Source organism: Haliotis asinina, chromosome 8 (genome assembly GCF_037392515.1).
Source record: "Haliotis asinina isolate JCU_RB_2024 chromosome 8, JCU_Hal_asi_v2, whole genome shotgun sequence".
In the NCBI taxonomy this organism is placed as follows: domain Eukaryota; kingdom Metazoa; phylum Mollusca; class Gastropoda; order Lepetellida; family Haliotidae; genus Haliotis; species Haliotis asinina.
In genome coordinates this window covers 53,207,592-53,231,427 of record NC_090287.1, presented here as the reverse complement: position 1 = coordinate 53,231,427, position 23,836 = coordinate 53,207,592, and the positions used below count along the sequence as shown (strand labels likewise).

Sequence of the window (23,836 nt, the reverse complement as noted above, 5' to 3'; positions counted from 1 at the left end):
CCAGATGGTTTCATTGCCATTTCTGCTCCATGCATTACATGAAACCTCATCTTTCTGTTTTCACAAAATACATGACACAAAAAGACATGTATTGTAAGATATTTCAATGTTTATTTACATTCCAGAGGCATTCATTAAAACTCAGTTAAGCATTTTACTAATCCAGCAAATAAATTTGTTCCATATAGCAAACAAAAGTACAAACACATGATATAACACTTATGGTTTACAATTTACTATGTACAAAGCTCTGTTCCACATAGCAACAACAATATTTACAAAAACTTAACATTAAAAGCACATACAAACTTTAAGAAAGCACTCAGTCATGAATCACAGATGAAGTTCTGGGCCTTAGAAGTGATGACAGAATTGATGAATTGTGACCACTCCCTTTAAAGGTTAAGATAATTTACTAAAAGTAGACGGCTTTCTTCTCATGATTTCAACTGAGTCCAGGGAAATACATTATCTAAGAGATTGAATCAATCATATTTTCTGAACTGGTAAATCTTTTTACATTACTCTATTGTCTAGAATGAAGGGCCAACAAATGCTAGTATTGTGCACCCTCACCTTAATATATATCTGGAATGTATCATAAAATCATAACGTTTAATATATATAGTGTTATATAATCATCTGATCTGTACTAGAAAAATGAGCATAACTTTCTTAATTTCCAGTCGCATATACATATTCACAATAAACCTTACTGAATGTTCTAGCACTAGACTTGTTTTATTGTGATGGAAAACAAACATCTTTGAATAATTGCACAGAATTTACAAAGATACGAAAGTACACAAAAAACCCCAATAAACTATAAAAAATTAACTCACATTAATAAATAGCACAGAAATGTTGAATTGCCTCCAGTATAAATATTAACACTAGCGCTGCCCCACAGTGAGTAAAGAGAAACTGCAAGTGCTAGTATGTCCTAGTGCAACAATGATTGTAAACGTCTTTCCCCAATCAATCGTTGTAGGATATTTTCATGGATGAAATCCAGCTGCATTTTGGGGTCATCAAATGATATGCACTGTTACCGTGGTTACAGTTCACTGTACCTATTTATTGGTGTCACAACGTAAAGCTAACCTTTCTCATAAAGCTTTTCATTAAACAACCAATAATAATGTCATTGTTTCAAAGTACAGTCAAACAGAAGTTGTGTCAAACTTTGATGTCAAACCAAAAGCTTTCTTGAAGCAAACACTTGGTCCCTTCTTAAGTTTTCTATGTTCACAAAATTTTCCATTACGTCAAACCTTGGATACTCAAAGTATTAACACAGATCATTTCAGTTTTGACACAACAGTGGTTGACTGTATATCAAACAGTAAAATTCTGTGAACACTGACAGTGTCGTCAGTGACTTATGAAATGGTAACAATAAACTTGCTACAAAAATATTATTTTTTCCATAAGGAGAGACTTAATGGGAAGATATATATTATACTGTCAAATATTAATCACACAGACCTATTTGTCTGAGAAATATGTGCGTGAATGTTTGCAGCATCATACCTTTCATTCATTACCCAGTCCTAATATAACCACAAGGTGATTACTGAGTGCGTAGGGTTTCAACTGAGTAGTCTGTAAGTTCAGTCCCTAAACCACTGCATACATACATGAGATAAGCATTCACTGACCCCTGCTTAAACTGTCATGTAATCATTGTGTAGACTTTGTCAAGTTAAAGACTGACATCCTGAGTCCATTTCTACAACCACATGGCACTTCCATTCCCTAACTTCCGCAATGATACCAATTGAAAACATGTATCTCCATATTTTATCAAAATAAGTTTTATACACTATAACATTACTTCCTTCACAATCCGTCAACTTTCTCTTCACAACTATTTACAAATATACAAACTGCTTAAATTCACCTCCATAATTTCACAGCTTTCCAATGAGATGTATGACACTTTCAAATCATTTGAATGAGAAACATTTCATTAACACCATTTTAAATAAAGTCAACAATTAAGATATACAGACTTGATTTCACACGAAGTGCCATTTTTCGCATTTTCAGTTTACAAATTTCTTTCTCCCTGAGAACCAAAGTTCAACTTCAACAACAAGTAACAACTTTCTGCCTTGGCATAATACTCAATTTTGCCATTAACATATTCCAAATCTAATTATTAAAGAAACCTTTAAACAGCATGCCAACATCCTCAAGTGTGCTATAAATATAATCCAAATCAGTTTAATGAAGAAACCTTTAAACAGTGTGCCTACATCTTCAATTTTGCTATAATTATAATCCAAATAATTTTGCGATAAATATAATCAAATCTGCTTAATAACAAAACACTTAAATGGCATGGCGACATCCAAATCTATTTCATAAAGAAACCCTTAAATGGCGTGCCTTGATTTGATGAGTTCAAACATGACATGGTAAGACAAAGGTATTTCTGTCTATTCTAAATTGGAATTTAAATAATGTGACACCCAGAAGCTTTAAAAAGACAGTTGCACAATATCCTTCAGAGAAATATGATGTATGACAGCTAAAGAAATAACTGATAGAATCTATTGACTTAAACACACATCGACATGCTGAAACAATCTAAAACCTGTAAGCACTAAGGTCTCTCTGTTAAATTTCATCAACATAAATACATTTTGCTGTCTGTACACAACCATTGATAATAGATCGTAGATTTGATAATTTAAAAAACTGATTGGTTTATCAGGTTTTGATTTCAATGAAGTTAAATCAATAAAAACTTCATAGTCATACGTTCATACACTGTCTGTGCATTCAGATGAATAAATATGGTTCATGAAACTACTCATTTTGCACTATGATTAGGTGTTGGCAGTGGAATATCAACAACTAGTTAACAAGTCAAGATACTTGACATATTTGATTGCTGTGATGTTTGAAGCTTGTTGCTGACTAGACATTGCGTATGTGTGCACATCAGAGGGACATGTACTAAAATATACACAGTCTCTTTGCTACAGATGTCAAGAACTGCAAGTTTGATGTGGAAAGGGAATATTGTACACATAAATATCAAATATCCTGTCTGTACACAACTCTGTTCACATATCACGAAAACCCGAGATTTTCTTCAAATATATACATAATTTGAAGTATATCTTATGTAAACCTCCAATTGATCCACAGCATGAAGTCCATTTTTCTTCCAATCCGAGTTCTATCCAGTGAAATTACTAAAATCAGTCTTTAGGGTAATAGTTGGTTTAACTGGTTCTGATATAACCTTGGTTGTCGGTTGTAACTTGGCTCTTGTTATCGCAGCCTGGTTAGTCTTGACAGCAGCTTCTAACCGAGGTTTGAGGTCAGCAGACATACTCATGACCATTCTGAATTGTTCTTGGTACAGAGGCCCAATCTTCATGATCTTCTGTAGGGCTTCCTCATGAAGGCTTCTTGAAGGCTGGCTTGCTGTGGTCAGGGATTTCTCCTCCAGGAGATACGAGATGAGGATGGGAACCAACAGGGCCAGTAGAGTCACACCTGCAAGAAGACATCGTTGGAATGTTACCGAAATAAAAAGAAAATGCTACGTGACTGCTACAGCATGAGTGTCTCAGTAACTTAGGAAAATACACCAACTATTGATATAACTAACTTAAAGGGACTTTTAATTTTAATTTTAGCTAACAGGTCAACTATTTCAGCACACCTTGAACACACCTAAGTAATTATGTGTGGTCACCTCTATCATAGACCAGAAAAAATGTACCATCTCACATGGCTTTAAACAGTACCTCAGACTTCATCTGGCCTACCCACTTCTTATGCCCTGTACTTACGTTTGCTGTCTTCGGCGAGGTTCACCAGTGTTTCCAGAACTCTCAATGACTCCAACACAAGGGTTAGTTCCAAGTCGGACTTAGGACGTGATGATGCAACCGAGTACAAGAACTCAATAACTTTTGGCGCCAGAGCATGGATATAGGGTGTGGCGACCTGAGTGTCCGAGTGTTGAAGAATTGAGACGAAGGCTTGAACACATTTGACCTTCAGCTGTAAGAAGACATCAATATTTAACATTTATCAAAAGACTGTTTTGGCATCAGATGATACACCTGCACATACCCTGCTGAGAAAACACCTCATCCAGTGCCAAACATACAAAAAGACAAATTCTGGTGTCCTTCATTGAAAAATCATGTAAAAGACATCTTCCCTTGGGATGTGTTGCAGTGAAATAGGGTTTACAATCTTGTTCAAGATTTTCGTACTATTACAGAAACAAGCATACTATGTGTGGTTTCTTGTACATTTTCAGAAGTTCCATTTTGTTTTGAGGCCCTAGTATACATTCCTCTATTGATCAGACCCAAACATTACCTCATTGTTGTCTGACTGCAGGGCTTCCTTGTATATCTCAAGAGTTGGCTCAAGGAGTGCTGGGACTGAGGTTATCTCCCTTGGACAAGCCATTGTGAAGACCGCCAAAGCCAGGATGAGAGTGCTCTCGTCCAGACCTGCTGAATCTTCACCTAAACATACAAAGAACTAAAATTTGTACCACACATATGAGATATATCGGCACTAGAATATGTGACACACTTTGTTTCACAATCGGTTTTACACACCTTTTAGCAATATACCAGCAATATCATAGCAGGGGACACAAGAAATGGGCTTCACACACTGTAATTATGTTGAGAATCGAAACCAGGACTTCGGCGTGACTAGTAAAAATCTTAACCACAAGGCTACAAGACTGCCCCTTGATATGAGAAAGTGATCAAGTATACAAATACAAGCAATGTAACTGGACCAACATTTTTAGCATCATACCACTCAACTCCAAGATGCATCATCAAATGGGACCAAGGTTTTTATCATGCACAGATGGTACACTGGACAAAAGTGAATGGTATCTCGGTTACATACCTGGTCGTGCATAGTGTAGGATGGTTGCTAGGGAACTCTGCAGGATGAGCAGCCAGTCCTGCCCCACCAGCTCATCCTCCAGGTAGACCGATGTGCACAACGTTTTGAGGGACTGCAGACATGCGGCTATCACTGAGGGAATTTTCCTCTCAGCTGACCTTGCTGCAACCTCACGCATCACCCTGGTAATTAGATGAAGGATTGTGGGTAGAACCGATACAGCACCTGGAATGTGAAAGATCAGGGTGAAATAGCAATTGAAAATACTTTTCAATTCTCGTAACAATTCATTCTGAGATACTTGGGTAGTTAATGTCACTTTCACATCATAGCAAAAAGCAGAAAATCTGTAAAAGTATCACATATCAACAAAATCCTGTGACTATCAGATTGGATCATGCATGTAGACACACTTTTGCCATTCCTTTCCCTTATCAGTTTACTTTAATCTTTCTCAATAACTATACCACATTTCATAAAAGCCCAAAAAATTCAAGGGAGATTACTCTAATCCCGCAACGTACAATGCACTCTCATCAGTGAACTCACCTGTGGGGGAGCAGAGGCTGGGTAGGTCAGCCATTACTTGGATAACAGAAGCAATGAGAGTTCCTGACTCCTCTGACAGCTTCAACAGGTGTGTGGGGACCTGGAAACCTGTAGTGGGAGCTGACGGGTTCATTGCTGGGATCTGTCTGACCAGGACACACAGACAGACTTCAAGGGAGGCAAACACCACAGACTTCCCTGGCTCAATGTCCCCTGACTCTCCACCCTCTCCAGCCACTAGGGTGCTGTCCGTTGTGTCCATCGAGTCTGTACTGCTTTCAGTTGTACTAGGTGTGCTCAGTTCCTTCTCTGTAGATGACAATTGATTACAATGACTGAGGGAATGGTTATACACTTGTAAACTTGAAACTAAATTTAGGCAAACAATTTACCATGTCATTCAAAATCAGGGATATTCATCGCAAGATGAATGTACTTGCAATATTTATGATATATAACTCCATTTTCATGTTACACACTACATACATTTATTGCATTTTGTGGTTTTCTGCAAAGCTCTAATAAAACCTTTCATTAATCCACAACATTACATACAGCTGTATATGGAGGTGGATGTGAAATCTTCCCAACCTTTAAGCTTGACCCTTTCCATATCCAGGTTCTCTACTGCTGCTCGGAGCACCTGCCGCACCACATCTACTGCTAAGTGCTGTGTTGCTACAGTGTCCCGTGTCAAGATCACCCTGTAAACAGTGTTTTAACAATGGGAACATTAATTCAATCATACAACAAATAGGGTCAGCAGCACAAACAGGAAGTCTACAACAGGTATGCACAACCTAGAATTGAGAATGTGAATGAGGCATAGGGGATGTTCCAAGGCGATAAATCTCAGATCTGCCAAACTAACGATTGAGTGGGTGAAAGTGAATGGTTTCATACTGCCTTCAGAAATATCACTGTAGGGGATACCAACATTAGACTTCACACACTGTACCCATGTAGAATCACTGCCATGGTGAGTGAACACTTTAGCCACTATGACCTCCTACTTACTAGTCTTGCTTCAATCAACCCATAAGCTAAACATATTTGAGCTTCAGCTTCAATATCAATCACAAATTGAATCAACCTCACAAGTTACTCACTGAAACACAAGTTGACTGTGGTTACAGACCTGTGCATGACATTGAGAAGTTCCCGGCAAAGTGTTGGGTCTTCTCCGAGCTGCCTTCGTGACCACTTGGCATTAAGCAGAGCAGACAGGCCCTTCAGACACTGGTCAGCAGTCTCAGTGGCCAGACGAGATGTTGGACTGCATAACGACTCCATGCAAATACCTGGTAGAAAATACATTGGATAATGAATGGATTTTCTTATAAGTATCATCGGTTTTCTGTGCCACTAACCAACATGACATTTTAGAATGTTAGACTTCATCAAAGAACAACTTAAGCTGCATTTACGGATCAGAGAAAAAACTCACCAAAAGAACACAATATTCATGTACCACACAAGTGACATCCACTATTCAGTCCTAATTAGGGTTTGCCAGAAGTAAAACGTTGACTGTCATAGTTTATCTAGAGACAGGGATGGTAAAACAGGTGAAAGTAATTTCAGCTGAAAAAACGCTGGGTATCTGAGGGCCGCAATCAGGTCCAGGGTGAGTCAAGATTGATTGACATGCATTTTATCTGCCATCCCAGTTAAACGTGAAGCAAAACAAATGGATCATGGAGAGTCCAAAGGTGTCCATGGTTACAATTTGACCTCTAAGTTAGTAATGTGTGAGTTTGTTGTTTCACACCACATTCAACAGCATTATGATGGCTGTAAACAGCTGAGCCAGGTCTTCAGCAACCCATGCTTGCCATAGAAGGCGACTCAGCTTGTCGTAAGAGGCGACTAACGGGATCGGGTGGTCAGACTCGCTGACTAGGTTGACACATGTCATCGATTCCCAATTGCACAGATCGATGCTCATGTTGTTGATCACTGGATTGTCTGGTCCAGACTCGATTATTTACAGACCGCCGCCATATAGCTGGAATATTGCTGAGTGCGGCGTAAAACTCACTCACTCACTCACTCACTCGCTGAGCCAGGTCCAGAGAATCACATCATTGATATTGGAGGAACACCCTGTCACTGAGGTACAAAGTTACAGAGTCTGACAAAAATCAATTGTCCTCTTTTGATAAGCACAGATTGTCGAGAATGTCAAATGTACTGTTGTAGTCAATACTACCACTGATTTTGACTCACCAAGGATGAGATAGAACCTGTCTTGGTTGAGACTGTGTGGTTTCATGTTGGCTGGTACATTAGCTGGCTGCAGACTGAGAGGTCCCACTGTGTGAGGCACGCCCTCCCTCTCTCCAGACTTCTCCCCCTGTGGGTCACCCATACCCTTCTCCTTCAACCACACACACAGAGCATACAGGATTGGCGGCCAAGATTTCTTGTAGTGCTGCCGTGCTGTCTCAATTGTGTCAGGATGATAAAAAGCACCACCATCTGTCGGCAGCTGACTTGAATATTCTGAAAGGAGCATAAAAGTTGATGTCTGTCAATACTTCACATATGACTAATACGACACAGCTCAAAAGATCTGTCAGCAGATTGAGGAGTAAAACACTAATCTCTAAAAGTGAATAAATAACTGCAGTCAACACTTGATAAACATCTTATATAATACCTCTCAATAAGTCATTAACCTTGTTCTATATTTATCTATTCAAACAATGGTTGGCTGGTTTGTTGTTTAATGCTGCTCTGAGCAATATTCCAGCTATTTGAAAATAGTCTGTAATAATCAAGCCTGGACAAGACAATCCAGTGATCAAATGTACTACTAACGTGTAAGATCATCCTGACAGGGCACTGACAACCTAAAAAATACTTCCATGAAATTGTGTCTCATAGATAAGCCGACCCGATTCTACAGACTGCACTTTTTGGTCCTCAAAATTCGGCTTATCTATATTGATATACTGTACCACCATGATATACATAGTATGCCTTTCCTCACCTGAAGGAAGAGAGAGGAGGGCATGGTCCCTGAGGGCATTGTTCCAGTGCTCGCTAAGGGTAGACAATTCAGGCTGGACCAGACTCAGGAGGGATTCCCCGCTGTGGTCGTTATACTCCTCCTTCATCTTCTCCTTGTTCTGCTCCTGCTTCTCCCGCTCACGGTCGATTGCCACTATGTACACCTGGAATATATATATATACATACATTTTACAATCTGCTAGCAGTGTCCATGGTGACAGTTGGTTTCGCTGGTAATCTACTGAGACCTGTTTTGAGGTCACTATTTCGACACAAATTTTTGGGGGGTGATGTCCATATTAATTTCCTGTTCTTTATACACAGACCTTTTGAAAATTAAACCTTGTTTAATGTTGTCTGAAATTTTGTTACACATTCAAAAGCAGTAAATTTCTCCGGTTTTATCGTACACTGTAAAAAAGCAAAGTGAAACAGAATATCTGAACGACAATCCCTCCCCACTCTGCCATATGCATGAAGATAAAGGATGTAATAGCCAAATGGATTATGTACAGTAGTCCTTAGATTCCCATAATCTGAGTGAGAACTAAAACGACAGTTACATGTATGTACAAGGAAATTATCTGGAAGTACACTGATATCAAATTTCAGTCAAAAACCCAATGGGAAGTATTTCTAAAATGTCTTGAAGGAGGGGAAATTGGCCACGAGAATCTAAATAGGGTTGTGTCGAGTTTTACGTTGCATTGTCATTATTTCTGCCATAAAGCCATGAATCTGAGTAGGATTAATACAGGTGGTTTTCTCAGCCGCGATGCATGATCATGTCATGACTGTACTGGACTGCATCATAGCTCTTGGCATGTACAAACTGTACGTGCATTGCCATTTTAGTGAACCAAGTCAGTGAACTGAACAACACTGATCCATTTGGTAGCCTGGCATGACCTACAAAGGTAGAGGGGAACGGATAAAGACACTGATAATGGAAGAAGTTCAACAATAAATCTTGTCCACACTAACCTCAGCCCATGCTCTGATGACTGCCAGTTTCTCCATGGTGGAAGCACTTTCGTTATACAAGAGAGACTGTGACTTGCCCGTCTTCAGCTTACTGAGTGAAGACACAAGTAGTTGGTGAACTCTCCGTAGATCATTGAGGTCCCGTGCCACCCCACTCCCAATCCATGTACTGCACACCTGAAGGACAAGAATATCACATCTCTGACAGAAACCATCATTTGAAATTAATCACAAAACATTTATGGTACCATCTGGAAACATCATTGTTATTCTTTTGTAGGTGTCATTACATCTATCAGTGTATGAAATAGCATCTGCCCAGCGGCCTGCTGCTTGCTAGTTACATAGCAGGCTTACAACTATACTTTATAGCCCTGTGGGCCAATCCACAGCCCTGTGGTTACATGTTCACAGGGCCAGCAACATTTTTCAGTTATCAGCCCGGTGGGCTTCCTTGTAGTTTTAGTCTATGTCTTAAATGGCTGTTGACTTGATGGGTCATGTCCTTTAAAAGTAGCAGTTTGCTCAATACATGTAATTTAGATGGCTGCTCATTTACCTCGCACGCTGCAGCAGTCACATCCGAGGGCGTGTCTGGGGAGAAGGCGGGACGAAGGGCGGCCCCAACCTGTGCCTGATACTGCTCCAGGATCACATGACCTGGGAACTCAGGCTCTGGGATGCTTGCAAACTTTGTCACAAGTTCCTGGAAAAGAGGCCAACATTTTACAGAGTTGTAGAGTAACTGACGTTGAACCTGAGGGTCTAAGCAATGAAATTAAGTATGAAAATGAGGCAGTTGTTGTTATGAGCTAAAGATTGTGATGGTCTTAATTTCTGGATCGATGGTGCTGGGATCTGACCTTGACCTTTGGTGTAATATTATCACAAACATCAGCAATCTTATGTGTCTAAAAGAACGTAACCCAGGCTAGGACACATACCAAATTGTATTCTTTGCTCAAAAATGAGTACTACAACATTGTTACCAAACAACCAGGCCTTATAATCTGATTTGAATTCTGATTTCCCAATCAAACTATGGAAACATTTATGCATTTCACTTTTATGTAGCATCCATGGACACAATGATTACCTCCAGAGCAGCTAGACCAGCTAACCGCAGCTGGTTGCTGTCTGATGTTGCTGCGATGAAAGCCATCCTGATCAGGTCGGAGAGATGAAGACAGAGATAACATCCTGATGGACAAAGGGAGATCATCAATGATAAGTAACAGTAAGGCCACTTCACCCTATATTTCTTCCCATGACAAACAATAAATAACAAAGCATGTTGCTTATTATCAATGAAACTCTCACAAATATTGTATTACATAAACATTACACATATTCTGTGTGACCTACGTTTGCCTGTTGACTCGGACATTGCCTTTGCCTTGACCAGGTCAAACTGATGTTCCCCACTCTCACAGGATGTCATGATCTTCCTCAAACACTCAACAGCAAACACTCGTGTTGGCCATCTGAAAAACAGAAGCGGAAAGTTCAGAAATACTGATCTGACCTTGAGGTTTTCTACCTCATAACCCTGTGTTGAGAGAAAAAGATTCTAGGCAATCAAACACTACATTTCCAACTCTTAAGCAGAAACACTCTTAATTTCTCTAGATGCCTGAGGATAAATGGTAACCTTGACGACACTGTGCCTGCCTATACTGACCTTGGTGCCACTGTAGGATGTGCGTTCTCTACTTCCGCAGCCTTGAACCTGACATCGATATCCTGACTCTCTTCATCGTCATCGTCATCTCCTCCATCATCCTCACCAGGACTGGCGCTACTTGTGTCTGGATTTGGTCAAACAGAGACACATTTAAATATCATAAGACATCATATAACTTCTGACGTGAAGCAGGAATGAAACGATGGAGGCAAAGCACTGAAAAGTTTGCTGACATCAAGAAAACATCAGACAAACTTAGCATTCACTATAATGTATGTGAGATGTAACAAGAAATCTGGGATACTTGCTCAACAATGGTATAACAATGGATACTGAAACTTTACATCATTATATAATAAAAGTGTTGTCATCCAAGAAGCGTCCTCCCTGTTTTCATCACTGTAAACTCTTTTCATCACATCTAAAATGCTAAACAGATTATGGGCGACCTGTTTTGATAACATGGAACAAAAAGCTATGTTCTATCAAAATTGACTATGAAACATTTCCCCACACAGACATAGGCGCAACATACCAGTAGATGCTGATAGCACATCCTTCAGTAGAATCAGCCAGCGTGTAAGATTTGGAATGGCAAGATTCTGCAGCAAGCTGTCTATTGTGTCCTGCACATCTGATATCAGCTTCCCATCTATCTCTGTATCTAGCATTCCAAACAGCGCCCCCTCTAGGCCGGTCTCTGTGATGTTGGCGCACGACTTCCCATCCTTCCCTTCACCAGACAGAGACAAGGCTTGCTCACTGATCTCCCTGGCTTCTCGTGTCACCAGCTGACGTAAGCATGCTACAGCAGCACGCCTCAACAACAGGTGGGAGCTCGTCAAAATCTCCTGTTGAAAGTAGTGGGGGAATATATCCATGTCAGCCCACATCAAACTAAAATCTGATTCACATCCATTCATTTTCTAAAAGACAAACAGCATCCAAAATGTTCAAAAGATATACTAAAATTTGGTAAGGTATGGAGCATTATTTTATCAGAAGTAAATTTGTCCCTACCAAACAGATTGTGAGAATCAAATGTAACATTGAACAGTCATGAATATACTTATTTGCCTTTCCTGATATTCTTCTAGTAAATACAAACATTTATCGTCAGGTAAAAGGACAAATTTGCAGCAATGATCTTGGACTTACACAGAGGTGTGGTATGAGGCTGGTGAGGTTGACGTGGCGAGGGGCAAACATGTGTAGTTGTTGCAGACACGTGATGGCCTCGGCCTGCACCAGGGAGTCGGGATGGTCTTGCATCACCGCACAGCACACCAGACTGTACAACCGTGCTGTTGCAATAGACCCGCTATTTCCTGTACAAAGGACAGATATATGATCAATCTGTCTGTAGTTATCATTAGCCATTGTTGAAAAACACATTCAGGTGTTAGAGCATCATCAGTTGCTTAAAGTTAAGCTCATGGGCACCTTTAAATTCGCTTTTCTGCTGTTGTGAAACAGGATAGAAACTGCTTATGAGTCAGATATATCCATCTCATAGTCATAGGAAATTAAATCATAATTATCCACAGTGTCTTAACATTTCTTATAAATGTCAATTCAAAATGCTATCTGTCTCTAGTTAAAAATCACTGTTTGTTGAAAATGTGGGTTTCTGAAGATTCATAGTTAAAAAGTTTGTACTAAATACTGTCAATGTAAGATGTTGACTAGTATCTTTGTGTCTTCTGTGCCACAGGCTCTTCGAACACTGGAAACAGTTCTTACTGATGGATATTTAAGACTTCTGCACATCCAACTCACCCTGCAACTCTGGTCCTATGGATGTGATGAGAGCTGACAGACATTTTCCCAGACACTGATGAACATCGATGGATGACGGTGGGACTGACAACAGCAGCTGCAGCACCAGGGACAATGTCGGCTCCACATAACTCCGGAACATCGGCCCACCGGAGTCAGCTATCAGCGCCAGAGCATGGAGTGCCCAAACCTGGAAGAGAGTCAAAGTGAGTGAGTCAGTGGATTTAGTTAAGTTCGGACAATGCATCTTTGAAATATGTTAGCGTAATTTTAGTGGCACGCTTGGTGAAATTCATGGACAAAGGTACACTTCTTAAAAATAATCTCTGAATCAATCTGAAGTGTTTGTTGCTGAAACTCTTAATCCATGCTCATTTGATCCTGGTACAACTAGGGGGGGACAACTCTACTAAGTAAATAGTGGCACCTTCAACATCTTTCAAATACTCTCACAAACCTGTAAGCAGGAGACACTACAATAGTCATAACTACACTTAAAATGCTACAGATGAAACTCTTAATCCATGCTCATTTGATCCTGGTACAACTAGGGGGGGACAACTCTACTAAGTAAATAGTGGCACCTTCAACATCTTTCAAATACTCTCACAAACCTGTAAGCAGGAGACACTACAATAGTCATAACTACACTTAAAATGCTAATTTGACAGAGCAAAACCCGAACTCCTACAACCCGGAAAGATTCTGATCAAGACTCTGCTTACCTGTACAACAGGTGAGTTGAAGTCCTGTGCTAGAGCCAGGAGGATGCTGACACTGGTGTTGAGATGTTGACCCGACCCCATACCCCCTACATAACGGTGGAGGCAGCCCAGAGCCAGCGAGTGACCTGTCCGACTCACTACATCTCTCGCAGACTTCAATCTGGGCAAGACAAAGCATTATAAGACATGGAAACAAAACACTTCACTACAAGTGCATGTACCAATGGAAGTATCATGAGATATGTCAGTTTCTTTCTTTCTTTTCCTAACTACTGAGATTCACAGGAAAGCAGCTTATATGTTATTGATGATACGCATCTCAACTGAAAGTTGAATGAGCAGGTAAATTTCAAGGCAAACTAGTCTGTTATACAGACACTGCAGCAAACATATTCAAGAAAGCACATGCAAGTCTAGAAAACGTGGCAGGTCCAGATTTCCTTTGCTTCATGAAAATGGAGAAAGTCTCAGGGCTCTCTTGCATTTTATTATTTTTTTTGTACTATGAACTTTTTTTTCAGTAAAATATGTTTATTTCAGAGACTAGTTGTTAGTCTAAAGGAAAACCTTCTACCTCCTAAAAAAGATCTAAAGAATGATGTACACAGTTTGGCTTTTACCTGAAAGTTATCCATACATCTTGTAAAACATAATAAAAGCTACATCCTGAACCTTGTTCTGAAACATCACTTTCGCTGACATGGAAACTGAACTATAAAAATATAAATTTGTATCCCTACTTACTTATCAAAGCTGTACTGTGCCATCTCAGCTATGAACCTGCTGTCCCCAACGACCTGGGCCATTCGACCCAAGGCTTCGCCTGCTGCACATCTTAAGATGGGGTTGGCACTGCTCAGTGCACCCTGGACAATACAAATCCATCAACTACAACATGCCCAATACATGGAAGATACTTCAATGGATGACCCAAAATGGTAGTCTTATAACTGTGTCACAATCTAAGTTCCTTGGATGAAAGTTTGCATTTAACTATGTGTTTTGTTCTATCACAGAACTAGACTTACCATGATAAGGGAAAAGGCAGCTTTCTTTACATCATCTGTTCCAATGCTTGTCTTTGTTTCGGACAGACTCTGCAGAAACATAACTTCATTATTCTACATTGTCATGGCTTCACAGAATGAGTGAGTGAGTCTAGTTTTATGCCACACTCAGCAATATTTGAGCAATATGGCAGAGGTCTGTAAATAATCCGAGTGTGGACCAGACAATCCAGTGATCAACAGCATGAGCACTGATCTCCTTAACTGGGAACTGAAGACATGTGTCAACATGTCGGCAAGCCTGACCACCCGATTCCGTTAGTCACCTCTTATGACAAGTATAGTAGTCTTTTGTGGCAAGCATGGGCTGCTTAAGAACTATTCCATCTCGGATCTTCATGGGTTACAAAATGATACATCACATATAAAACATGCTTAATTTGACAGTACCAAATAGTAATAATCTTGCATATTTACAATGCACAAAATGTGCAGTGAATTTCTTATTCTCATTTCCCGGAGGAGTATACAATGCAAGCTGTCAGCGAGACACATTAACAATCCCACTACCATATCATTCTTCATAGTCACTGCCTGCTGAACAGATTAAAATAAAAGTCAATTGCCATTTGAGACAAAACGTGCTAATGTGCTCCATAGCAGCGTGTCCTTTATCACTACGGTACTCTCACACATAACACAGAGACATAAGATTCGAACAGTTTCCAGATCAACCTCCATATTGGTGTTGTCCTTACCTTTAGTGCACACAGTACTGCAGTGAAGATGTTCATTTGTACAGCCTGTTGTCGTGATGATTTAGCTTGTTTGATACATTCATTGAAGTGGTTGAGCATCTGATAACGGTGTTTGTGTGCTACTCGTGGGAAGATGAAGCCATACAACCGAACAGAGCTGTCAATGACAGCGACACCTAGTGGCAATGGTCCTGGTACTGGATCACTCTGTAAGAGACATGATGGTGCCATCCTGATACCACAGATGATAATAGTGACAAATTATTTCTTATTGTGAAGAACATGAATGAGATATGGAAACACGAAAATTCAGGGATTCAAACCTAGATTCCACTCCAGAACCAGCTGTATTCCTGAGGCCTACCCATCAAACCTTCCATGGATTTTCACAAATCAACTCTCTAATGGTAAGGATAATTGAGTTAGTTCAGTTTACCTTGAATCTTTTTATTTACAGCTATATCACAATGTCCTATAATCAGTGAGTGTGAGAGTCTGAATACAATAACCTGACCCTCATTTTATTAACCTCATGTGACAAACGACAGTGACCAAGGTCAAGGTATTATGATGTGATTTCCAATAGAAAGAAATTGGCTGCCAGTGTTGACACGTACCGGAGGACATCTTGCATAAAGATACTGTGCATCATGTTCCAGAGCTCCTGAACCAGACGCACTGTTTGGCTGCAGCTGAAAGCAAACAACATGGACTTAAAAATGTTTGAAAGAAAACCATATTGGTAAACCCTTCTAGAGTACCAATGTGTCCATGGTTAGGGAAACAAGCTATCCATGCTGCAGATGTACTTGTCTGGGTCGACTGTATAGAAAACATCTTCAAGATAAACCCTACACAGAAAATGGGAATTAAACTGAGTGCATCTTACTGACAACAATGACTGAAGCACTGAACAAAGGTTGTGTGACTAATTGAATCAATGTTTACATAGCTAACAATAACAGAAGCAGCACATGAATGTCCTTTTACACCTTCATGATAAAATATGGACATTGGGTCTTGTTAGTATATAGAGATATTTGTTAGAATGTTTGCATGCTGAGAAGATGATGGTTGTCTCCCTTTGTCCTATGTGTATGTCATGTTAGGTGAATGTGTAGTCGCATGCCGTGCTAATTCCAAGGCAGATGTCATGAAAAGCCACTCAGATCTTTACTTGTTGGTCCACAGAATCAAGGTGCTTCAACCAATGTTTATTTTTTTCAGGGTATATCTCCCTCCAAAAATGATTGTTTAGTGTTTTCTCATACAATCTACAAAAGGTGATCTTTCACACACAGATGCAAAAATAGAATTCTACAAACACAACCATGCAGCATAATAGTAGTAAGGAGGGGAGTCTTCTCAGGTACATTCTCAAAACCTCAAGTGCATCTCTGGTATAAGTCATCTCCAATACAGTGACGACCACTGTAGCTTCTTTGAAATTGGAACAATCTGCTGGGTGTATTACAGAGTTCAGATGCTACAAATCAAGGTCAGATTTAACTACTCGTAGTGCAGCCTCATTTCCATCATCATCAGTATCTACCAGACAGGGAAAACATGTAATGATTGACTGAAATATCATTCAGTTAGAATGGTTAGTTGAAGGAGTTCATCTCATCAGGTTGTTCATCATTCAAAACAATTCTCTCCAATTTTGATTACAACAAAATGGGGCTAAAACCGACCGAAACTTGTGAACTAAGTCCACTGTGTGTTTTTGAATCAATGACTAACATGAATGAGCATGGAACATGAGAGAGAATTGTTTCTAGAAGATATTCACTTATTTTTCACGATGCACTGGATTGAAGCAGGCGTACACCTAAATAAACTCAATGACTCTGGCCGCATTTGATACATGCACTTCAGCAGACAGCCATCCACTGGTCATGACAGCATCCAAAACAAAATGTCAACATTGGTGATCAAACTTGAGGTGTTCATGATGACACTACTAACTTATACAGTATGGAATAACATAAGCGAAATGTTCTAATGAATATTTTTGCTGATTATGTGCCCTCAAAAGTAAAAAAATAGACTCTACAATGGGAAGTGTTAAAATACCCTGGGAAAATTTCTTTAAAAACTGTTTGACATGAACAACTTGAACAGTAAAGACAAAAATCCTTGACACTACAGGTGTTCAAATTTTTATGAGGATTTCAGCAACATTCCTACAGCAAAAATGTGATGTACATCAAAAAGAGGCTTCAAAAATTGAATTCATAAGAGGAATCAAACCCTATTCTTATGTACCGAAAGCCAAAATACTTTACAACTAGGCTACCTGTCCAACCATAAAAATGTTGAAGGAAGTTTGATCACCAAGTTGAGCTGAAAGTAAGACATATTAGCAGTACGGGCACACGTCAGTAAATGCAGTCTGTGTTGTTGCTGTTTAGGAATACTCACGAACTCCTTATCCACCCTACGATTAGGTTCAATCTACAAGAGAAGGTACAGGTCGACTTCACAACAATTTTATGCAGGAATAGTTGGACGAAAGAAAAATAGTCCGGGAAATGAGACTGCACGCTAGAGGAGAATAACAAATTGATACTCGAAGTCTAATAGTAGGATGGGTTTTAGTGAACAAAGAACTGCGAACAAGAAAGGGCAAGACAAATACTTGTATACTCCAAAGCAAAAATGATACAGTTAAACAAAGTCAATAGAGCCGTGGTGAATAACGATGGAAGCCAAAGGTCACTGAACTGAGAGACAGACAGAATGATTACTTCATGACCAACAGAAACACAGTGATAAAATCAAAGGTCAACATGTAAACAAACCAAGACAAACACAATTCGTTTGCAAAAGACTGAAGAGAGAAGAATTGTGAATATCTATTCAGTGTATGTGAGTGTGAATCTATGTTGAATTTGCTTTATCCTGCCCATAGAGCATATGTCTATGAAAAGAGATCCACTTTATCAACAATTACAAATCTCAATTAGGTGATCAGTTTTCCATTTGGGTTTCAACTGTGGTTATCATCTAGATGGAACCTCATTAGAAACAAGGTTTTTGATTGAGAGAATAATAAAGTATGTATACACTGTCCCTTCTAGTTCTCATCCATTGAAGATTTGATTATCATATATTAAATATGTGTCTACTGACAGGATTTACAAAATATTTTGGGCAACACTCATTTAACTATTATAAGTCTATTATGAATGACTATGTTTTGCTCTTTGTTAATTGAATTGCAGTCACTTTATAAATACTACCTCATTTCAAGAACATACTCATAGAAAAAGAAAAGGCTGTAGAATTACAGACAATTTTACAGTGTTCATGCACACATATATGACATGTGCTTCACTCATATATATGTGATAGCACCTTACATGTTCATTTATATCCAAGTGGCCTTCGGGTTGATATATTTGATTCTATCCTACTGAAGTATTGTGATGATGTTTCAGTACACACATGGTTCTTGTTCTAGATGCTGTTTTAGTTGTGATGCCATTCGGGTATTCATGGTGTCTTTCCAGAAATGCATGCATGGTCAGCAACACATACTCCTAGCTGTTAAATGTCATTACTTCAGAAGAGATCTGTGATGACATTGTTGATCACAAATGTCTCTAACAAGTGTAACACTTTCCCCTTGGATATTTGTATTATATAAATGTGATATCATGAAGCTACTGTATTTTGAAACAGGGTATATATACGATATCTGCTAGGCATGTATAACAATGTGCTGTACCAAAGGTGTACCAGAACATACATGTTCTAATAATGCACAACTGTACATATCCCAGTGCTCTGAAGTAAAGTTGTTTGAATGTGACAAGGATTTTGTAAATGCTCCCTGTTCTAAACACATGGTGTTTATTGTAGCCCTACCTGGTCCTCTATAGCCTTGTGGTCCGTCTCTTGCAACCACGACCCCAGTATGACACTGTCATCAACGTGGCACATGGATCGCAGCAGTGAAGTAGTTGTCGTTGCTGGATTGTCAGTCAAGGTAAACTCAGCAACAAGCTCCCGCAACAACATTGGGAACATTCCTATAACAAAACCACCTTGTTACCATATATACTCACAGTACAAAAACATCAACAGGAACCACATTTGTGCACTATTTTAGAAAACTCAGATACATTCTAGACAGTTCAGTGGCTGAATGCTGAACATTGTTTAATGCACATATCTGCCATATTTCAGCCACATCTCAAAAGTCTAACCCAAGGACACCTGTGAGCAATCCCTGTAAAGACCAGTAGCATCACATACACTCATTATGATGAGCACTGAATTCTGGATTTCCATTCTGCCACAGAATCCAAGTGACCCTGTCAGTAAATATGCAAGTATCCCAGACTACATTTTATACTACTTTTGACAATTCAATTATTTCTTGATTTGTGGATGCTAACACTGCACACAGCAATATTGGGGCAAGCACATAGTATCTTGTGTTGTACATAATCTGCCTTTCGGGTACAATGAGAATCACCAAATGATCTTTTCATGACCACTGATGACAAGCAAGGTTGTAAGGGGATATATGTTAACCTGGAATCTGACAGGGTAATCTGGTACATCACACTATAGCAGTACAAGACATTGAACCTACCATCAAAAGACTCTGGTGGCAGCAGTGACAGCACATCATACACCCTCAGTCTCACCATGGCAGCGCTGGCCTTCAAGTGGGGGCCATACAGCTTGATGATGCTTGGCAGGCTGAAAGTTGAACACAAAACTGAAACCATTTTGAAGTAGTTTACTGACGGCAACTTACAGAAAGGCAAGAACATTTGTAACTTCTAATAACCCAGCACACTGGTAAAATCTGACCTCAGACTGACTTACTGTGACAACATGAGCAATGCACACTCCATCGGCGCAAGCAGACGGCGAATGACATCTTCTGTGACCAACTCCCGACAATACAGAAGGAAACTGTGCATAGCTGAAACAGGCCATAAAGTAAATATATTGCATGAGAGTCCATGGCAGAATTACCATTAATGGACTGTTGTTTCCTGATAATAAAATGAGGGATTTGGGGGACTAAATAATGTCCCTAATTTTATATGTCTAATGTTAATAAGTGTAATTTCCTTTCATTGGCTAAATAAGCAATTATAAGCAATAATATCCACATAGTGTAACTGGTAGCGCAGCCCAGCTTCAAGACCAGAGAGATTACTGATGTCATTTGTGTATTGCTATGGTAAACTATGACATCACAATGGTCTGCAAAGAATGGTGAGGCAGTTTCATGGCAGATTTATCTCAAACGAGATCATAAAATTGATCAACACCAACCCTCACCCCAATATTTAATTTGGCGATATTATCATGTTCTCGTCAATCCTCACCTCCAAGGGCACCAGCCCTTCCCTCCAGTGTAACCTGCCATGTGAAGGCGTCACCTCGAACCTTCTCCGACTCCAGCTCTCGACTGGATCGTGGGAAGGCATTTCTCCACAGCAACAGCATACGGGGAAGATGGTTCTTGACTACCGACTGACCTATAATATCAGGGAATATTAGAATTCTGTCACCAATGTTAAATCCAAATCAGTATTCATAATTTTGTCATAGTCAAATAACATTCTGACTAGTTGGAGATGGTTTGGATAAATCCAATTTTGAAGTGTATTCAGGCTTGACGGTTCAGCTGGAGACAGAAGCTTGAATCAAATCAGACATTCAACACTAACATCAAAGCAGTGACAATGGTGCTGACAAACGATATACAATAAACAGTGATTCTAGGATTTGGAAATAAGCAGATACAGACAAACTGAGGCAGCTCTGGACAGCCTGTGTCCCATCTATGGCAGTAATGCTGAGTGACTTATACGCCTCTACTTCTGATTCAGATACTGTCTAGTAACACCGAATGATAGATATTGCTATTCTATCCAGAGATAACACAGTCTCATGTACCTAGAGTCATGAGGGCACCCAGCAGAAGCCAGCCTGACTGGGTTCTCTGCAGAGACAAACGACTGTTCTGGGACGCTGTCCTCAACAACTCCTCCGCTATTGTGAAGATTTGCTGAAATTAGAACAAATAAGGACTTTAAGACATTGGTTTTATTATAACACGATGACTTTTTCTCAAAAGTAACTCCAAGATTTGAGACAAAAAGAACATTGTAACAAGAAGAAAGAGAGGAAAAAAAACAAACCAACAAAACACTAAATGAAGGACTGAACTTCTGAAAGATTAAAACACAATGTCTGATTCAATAAATAAAATACGGAAGTCTATCCTGTCTCACTATTATCACTTCTTACAGTGATTTATGCAAAAAACAATATTGCTCCAAATAACAGTAACCGTTGCTCACTCTATCAACCATTGGCTTGTATGGATTTAAGGTTTGATTATTAACAGATCACAGTGAAACTAGCTGCCTGAGTGTAATGAAAAAACATCTCACCTTTCCTTTTGCATGTGGAATGCCTAATGGGCACTGATAGACACCTCCAAGAAGTGCTGCTAGAGCACTGCTGTAGCCAGACACTGCCTCCGGGGATGACTTCAGCTTCTCCATCCTCTCTACACACCGGTCCAGCAAGGGCGTCAACTGTGATGGCAGAGCTACAGCTATGCTGCCCAAACACCAGGATGCTGACAGACGGGCAGCATGACTTGGATGAATTAGCACGGACACCACAGGCTCAATGATACCTGAGAACAAAAAGCAGGGTAAGGATTGGAAATCAGATTCTGATGTTTCCTCTTTCAAAGCATCACTGATATACAAAGAAGCAATGGATCTCTTGTAAAGTATATAGGAGTGCTTTGGGGAACATAACTGATGCCATACTTTCCCATTACCAGTCTCTCTCTTTGAGCTAATCGCATCTGGTAACATCAAATTCAGATGACTGACAAAAGCTTCACTGTTGACTGTTTGACTGTAATAGTTTATCATTTAACTTTAGGAACCAAAGACACAGGAATATGGCTGTTAAAAAGGAACATAAAAATATTCACACAGGGATTGGGAATAGAGAACTTTGACAATAGGCCATTTTCTGTATTTAGAATAGGCAGGCCACTGTCCTTGTATCTATAGTGAACATCAAACTTTTTAATGGGACATTTTTTTATTCTAATGTGCAAAATGGCCCATGGCCCCTGCCTCTCCCAACCTGTGGTTACATGCTACAAAATTTCACTGAAGAAGTTGATAAAATCTATTTCAATAATCAACATAATCCTGAATTTGTAGCAATTAATGGGAAGCATAAGAGGGGGTACTGCACTTTAGACGTTTGATGACAAAACACTTTGAACTGCATGACTAGAGTTTTACTAAGAAGTAAGTAATTTTGTAAACTGGTCATGTGACAGTGAGGGCATTGGGTTTACTCTGCTTTGAATGTACTGGTTAAGTTAAATGGGATAGGCTACATCAATAAACCAGACGTCAATTATCTTTTTCTGAATATTCTCATTTTGATAATGTCCTGATACATGGGCAAAGAATAGAAAGTTGGCACGATGCTTATCTGCTCAGCATTTCTCCTGGCAACCTCCCAAGCAATGTCAGACACAGCTCGCATCACTGCATCAGCAAAGATAACTTTCTTTAACACATAACTCATGAATTTTTAGGATGGGGACAGATAATTCCTACAATTTTGGTTATCTCTGTCAGTATAATTACCACCAGTGGGTCCAGGGAGATGAACAGTTTCTGTTCAGGAACTGATTGGCAGGGGAGATAAGTCATGTCACCTATTGACTGATGACTCCTTAACATCTGAGCCAGGACATTGAAGATATTGAGGAGATAGCAATGTCAGGTCTTTCTCCAGGAAGAAAAACAATGCCCTTGTGATATAAACAAGATGTCTTCCACCAACCTCAACTGCATGTTGTGGCATTTGATAATTAGAAAGTTAAAATGGCAAAGAAAGTAAGAAAATGGAATGCAAAATTCCAGACAGAGTTAAATTTTATTCACTAACCTTGCCAAACTTTTTAAAGATATTTGTTGTGACTTTGTTTTGCAGACGGGGTGGGATGACAATGACCTGTCAGTTTGGTAATGACTCGTTCTGACCATAAGTGACACAATCAGTATCATTTCTACATGCCATTTGTTTCTGATAAATCCACTGGCAACAGTGTTATTATTATGTCATAATGAATTCAAATATTTTCATTGCCATACTTTGTTTTTGTTTGTTTGTTGTTCAATGTTACATTTTTCTATATTCTAGATCTATGGTGTCTGGTGGTTAACTGTCAGACTTCACATGTGTGTGTTCCTCTGTGGTTGAGGGTTGTGGTTGACTAATACTAGTCTGTGTTTCAAAGTGTATAAACATAATGTCAACAAAGTTTAAATGGGTTTGAATTTGGTTTGTCTAACTCCACTCCTTTGCCAAATATTCAGTTTTCACAAACAAGTCAAGGAATC

The 23,836-nt window shown here is 39.5% G+C and overlaps 1 protein-coding gene across 3 annotated transcripts in view; it reads right to left on the bottom strand.

Moving 5' to 3' along the window:
- Nucleotides 1-91: 91 nt before the first annotated feature.
- LOC137293392 (HEAT repeat-containing protein 5B-like) overlaps nucleotides 92-23,836 on the bottom strand; it is a 118,590-nt gene continuing 94,845 nt past the window's right edge. For 2 of the 3 annotated variants that reach the window (XM_067823905.1, XM_067823906.1), the window contains exons 10-38: nucleotides 21,842-22,092; nucleotides 21,342-21,453; nucleotides 20,768-20,920; nucleotides 20,256-20,355; nucleotides 20,017-20,126; nucleotides 19,284-19,447; nucleotides 17,835-17,867; nucleotides 16,028-16,102; nucleotides 15,411-15,617; nucleotides 14,674-14,742; nucleotides 14,390-14,511; nucleotides 13,646-13,805; nucleotides 12,921-13,110; nucleotides 12,300-12,469; nucleotides 11,677-11,992; nucleotides 11,139-11,265; nucleotides 10,823-10,941; nucleotides 10,554-10,657; nucleotides 10,017-10,163; nucleotides 9,458-9,634; nucleotides 8,453-8,636; nucleotides 7,687-7,962; nucleotides 6,596-6,758; nucleotides 6,049-6,161; nucleotides 5,458-5,766; nucleotides 4,909-5,133; nucleotides 4,357-4,508; nucleotides 3,816-4,029; nucleotides 92-3,516 (exon numbers count right to left, since the gene is read on the bottom strand). In XM_067823905.1, the coding sequence (XP_067680006.1) occupies nucleotides 3,194-3,516; nucleotides 3,816-4,029; nucleotides 4,357-4,508; nucleotides 4,909-5,133; nucleotides 5,458-5,766; nucleotides 6,049-6,161; nucleotides 6,596-6,758; nucleotides 7,687-7,962; nucleotides 8,453-8,636; nucleotides 9,458-9,634; nucleotides 10,017-10,163; nucleotides 10,554-10,657; nucleotides 10,823-10,941; nucleotides 11,139-11,265; nucleotides 11,677-11,992; nucleotides 12,300-12,469; nucleotides 12,921-13,110; nucleotides 13,646-13,805; nucleotides 14,390-14,511; nucleotides 14,674-14,742; nucleotides 15,411-15,617; nucleotides 16,028-16,102; nucleotides 17,835-17,867; nucleotides 19,284-19,447; nucleotides 20,017-20,126; nucleotides 20,256-20,355; nucleotides 20,768-20,920; nucleotides 21,342-21,453; nucleotides 21,842-22,092 (4,865 nt within the window). In that variant the 3' untranslated portion in view covers nucleotides 92-3,193. The remainder of the gene's footprint in view (nucleotides 3,517-3,815; nucleotides 4,030-4,356; nucleotides 4,509-4,908; nucleotides 5,134-5,457; nucleotides 5,767-6,048; nucleotides 6,162-6,595; nucleotides 6,759-7,686; nucleotides 7,963-8,452; nucleotides 8,637-9,457; nucleotides 9,635-10,016; nucleotides 10,164-10,553; nucleotides 10,658-10,822; nucleotides 10,942-11,138; nucleotides 11,266-11,676; nucleotides 11,993-12,299; nucleotides 12,470-12,920; nucleotides 13,111-13,645; nucleotides 13,806-14,389; nucleotides 14,512-14,673; nucleotides 14,743-15,410; nucleotides 15,618-16,027; nucleotides 16,103-17,834; nucleotides 17,868-19,283; nucleotides 19,448-20,016; nucleotides 20,127-20,255; nucleotides 20,356-20,767; nucleotides 20,921-21,341; nucleotides 21,454-21,841; nucleotides 22,093-23,836) is intronic. The other variant, XM_067823907.1, reaches the window with a different exon arrangement.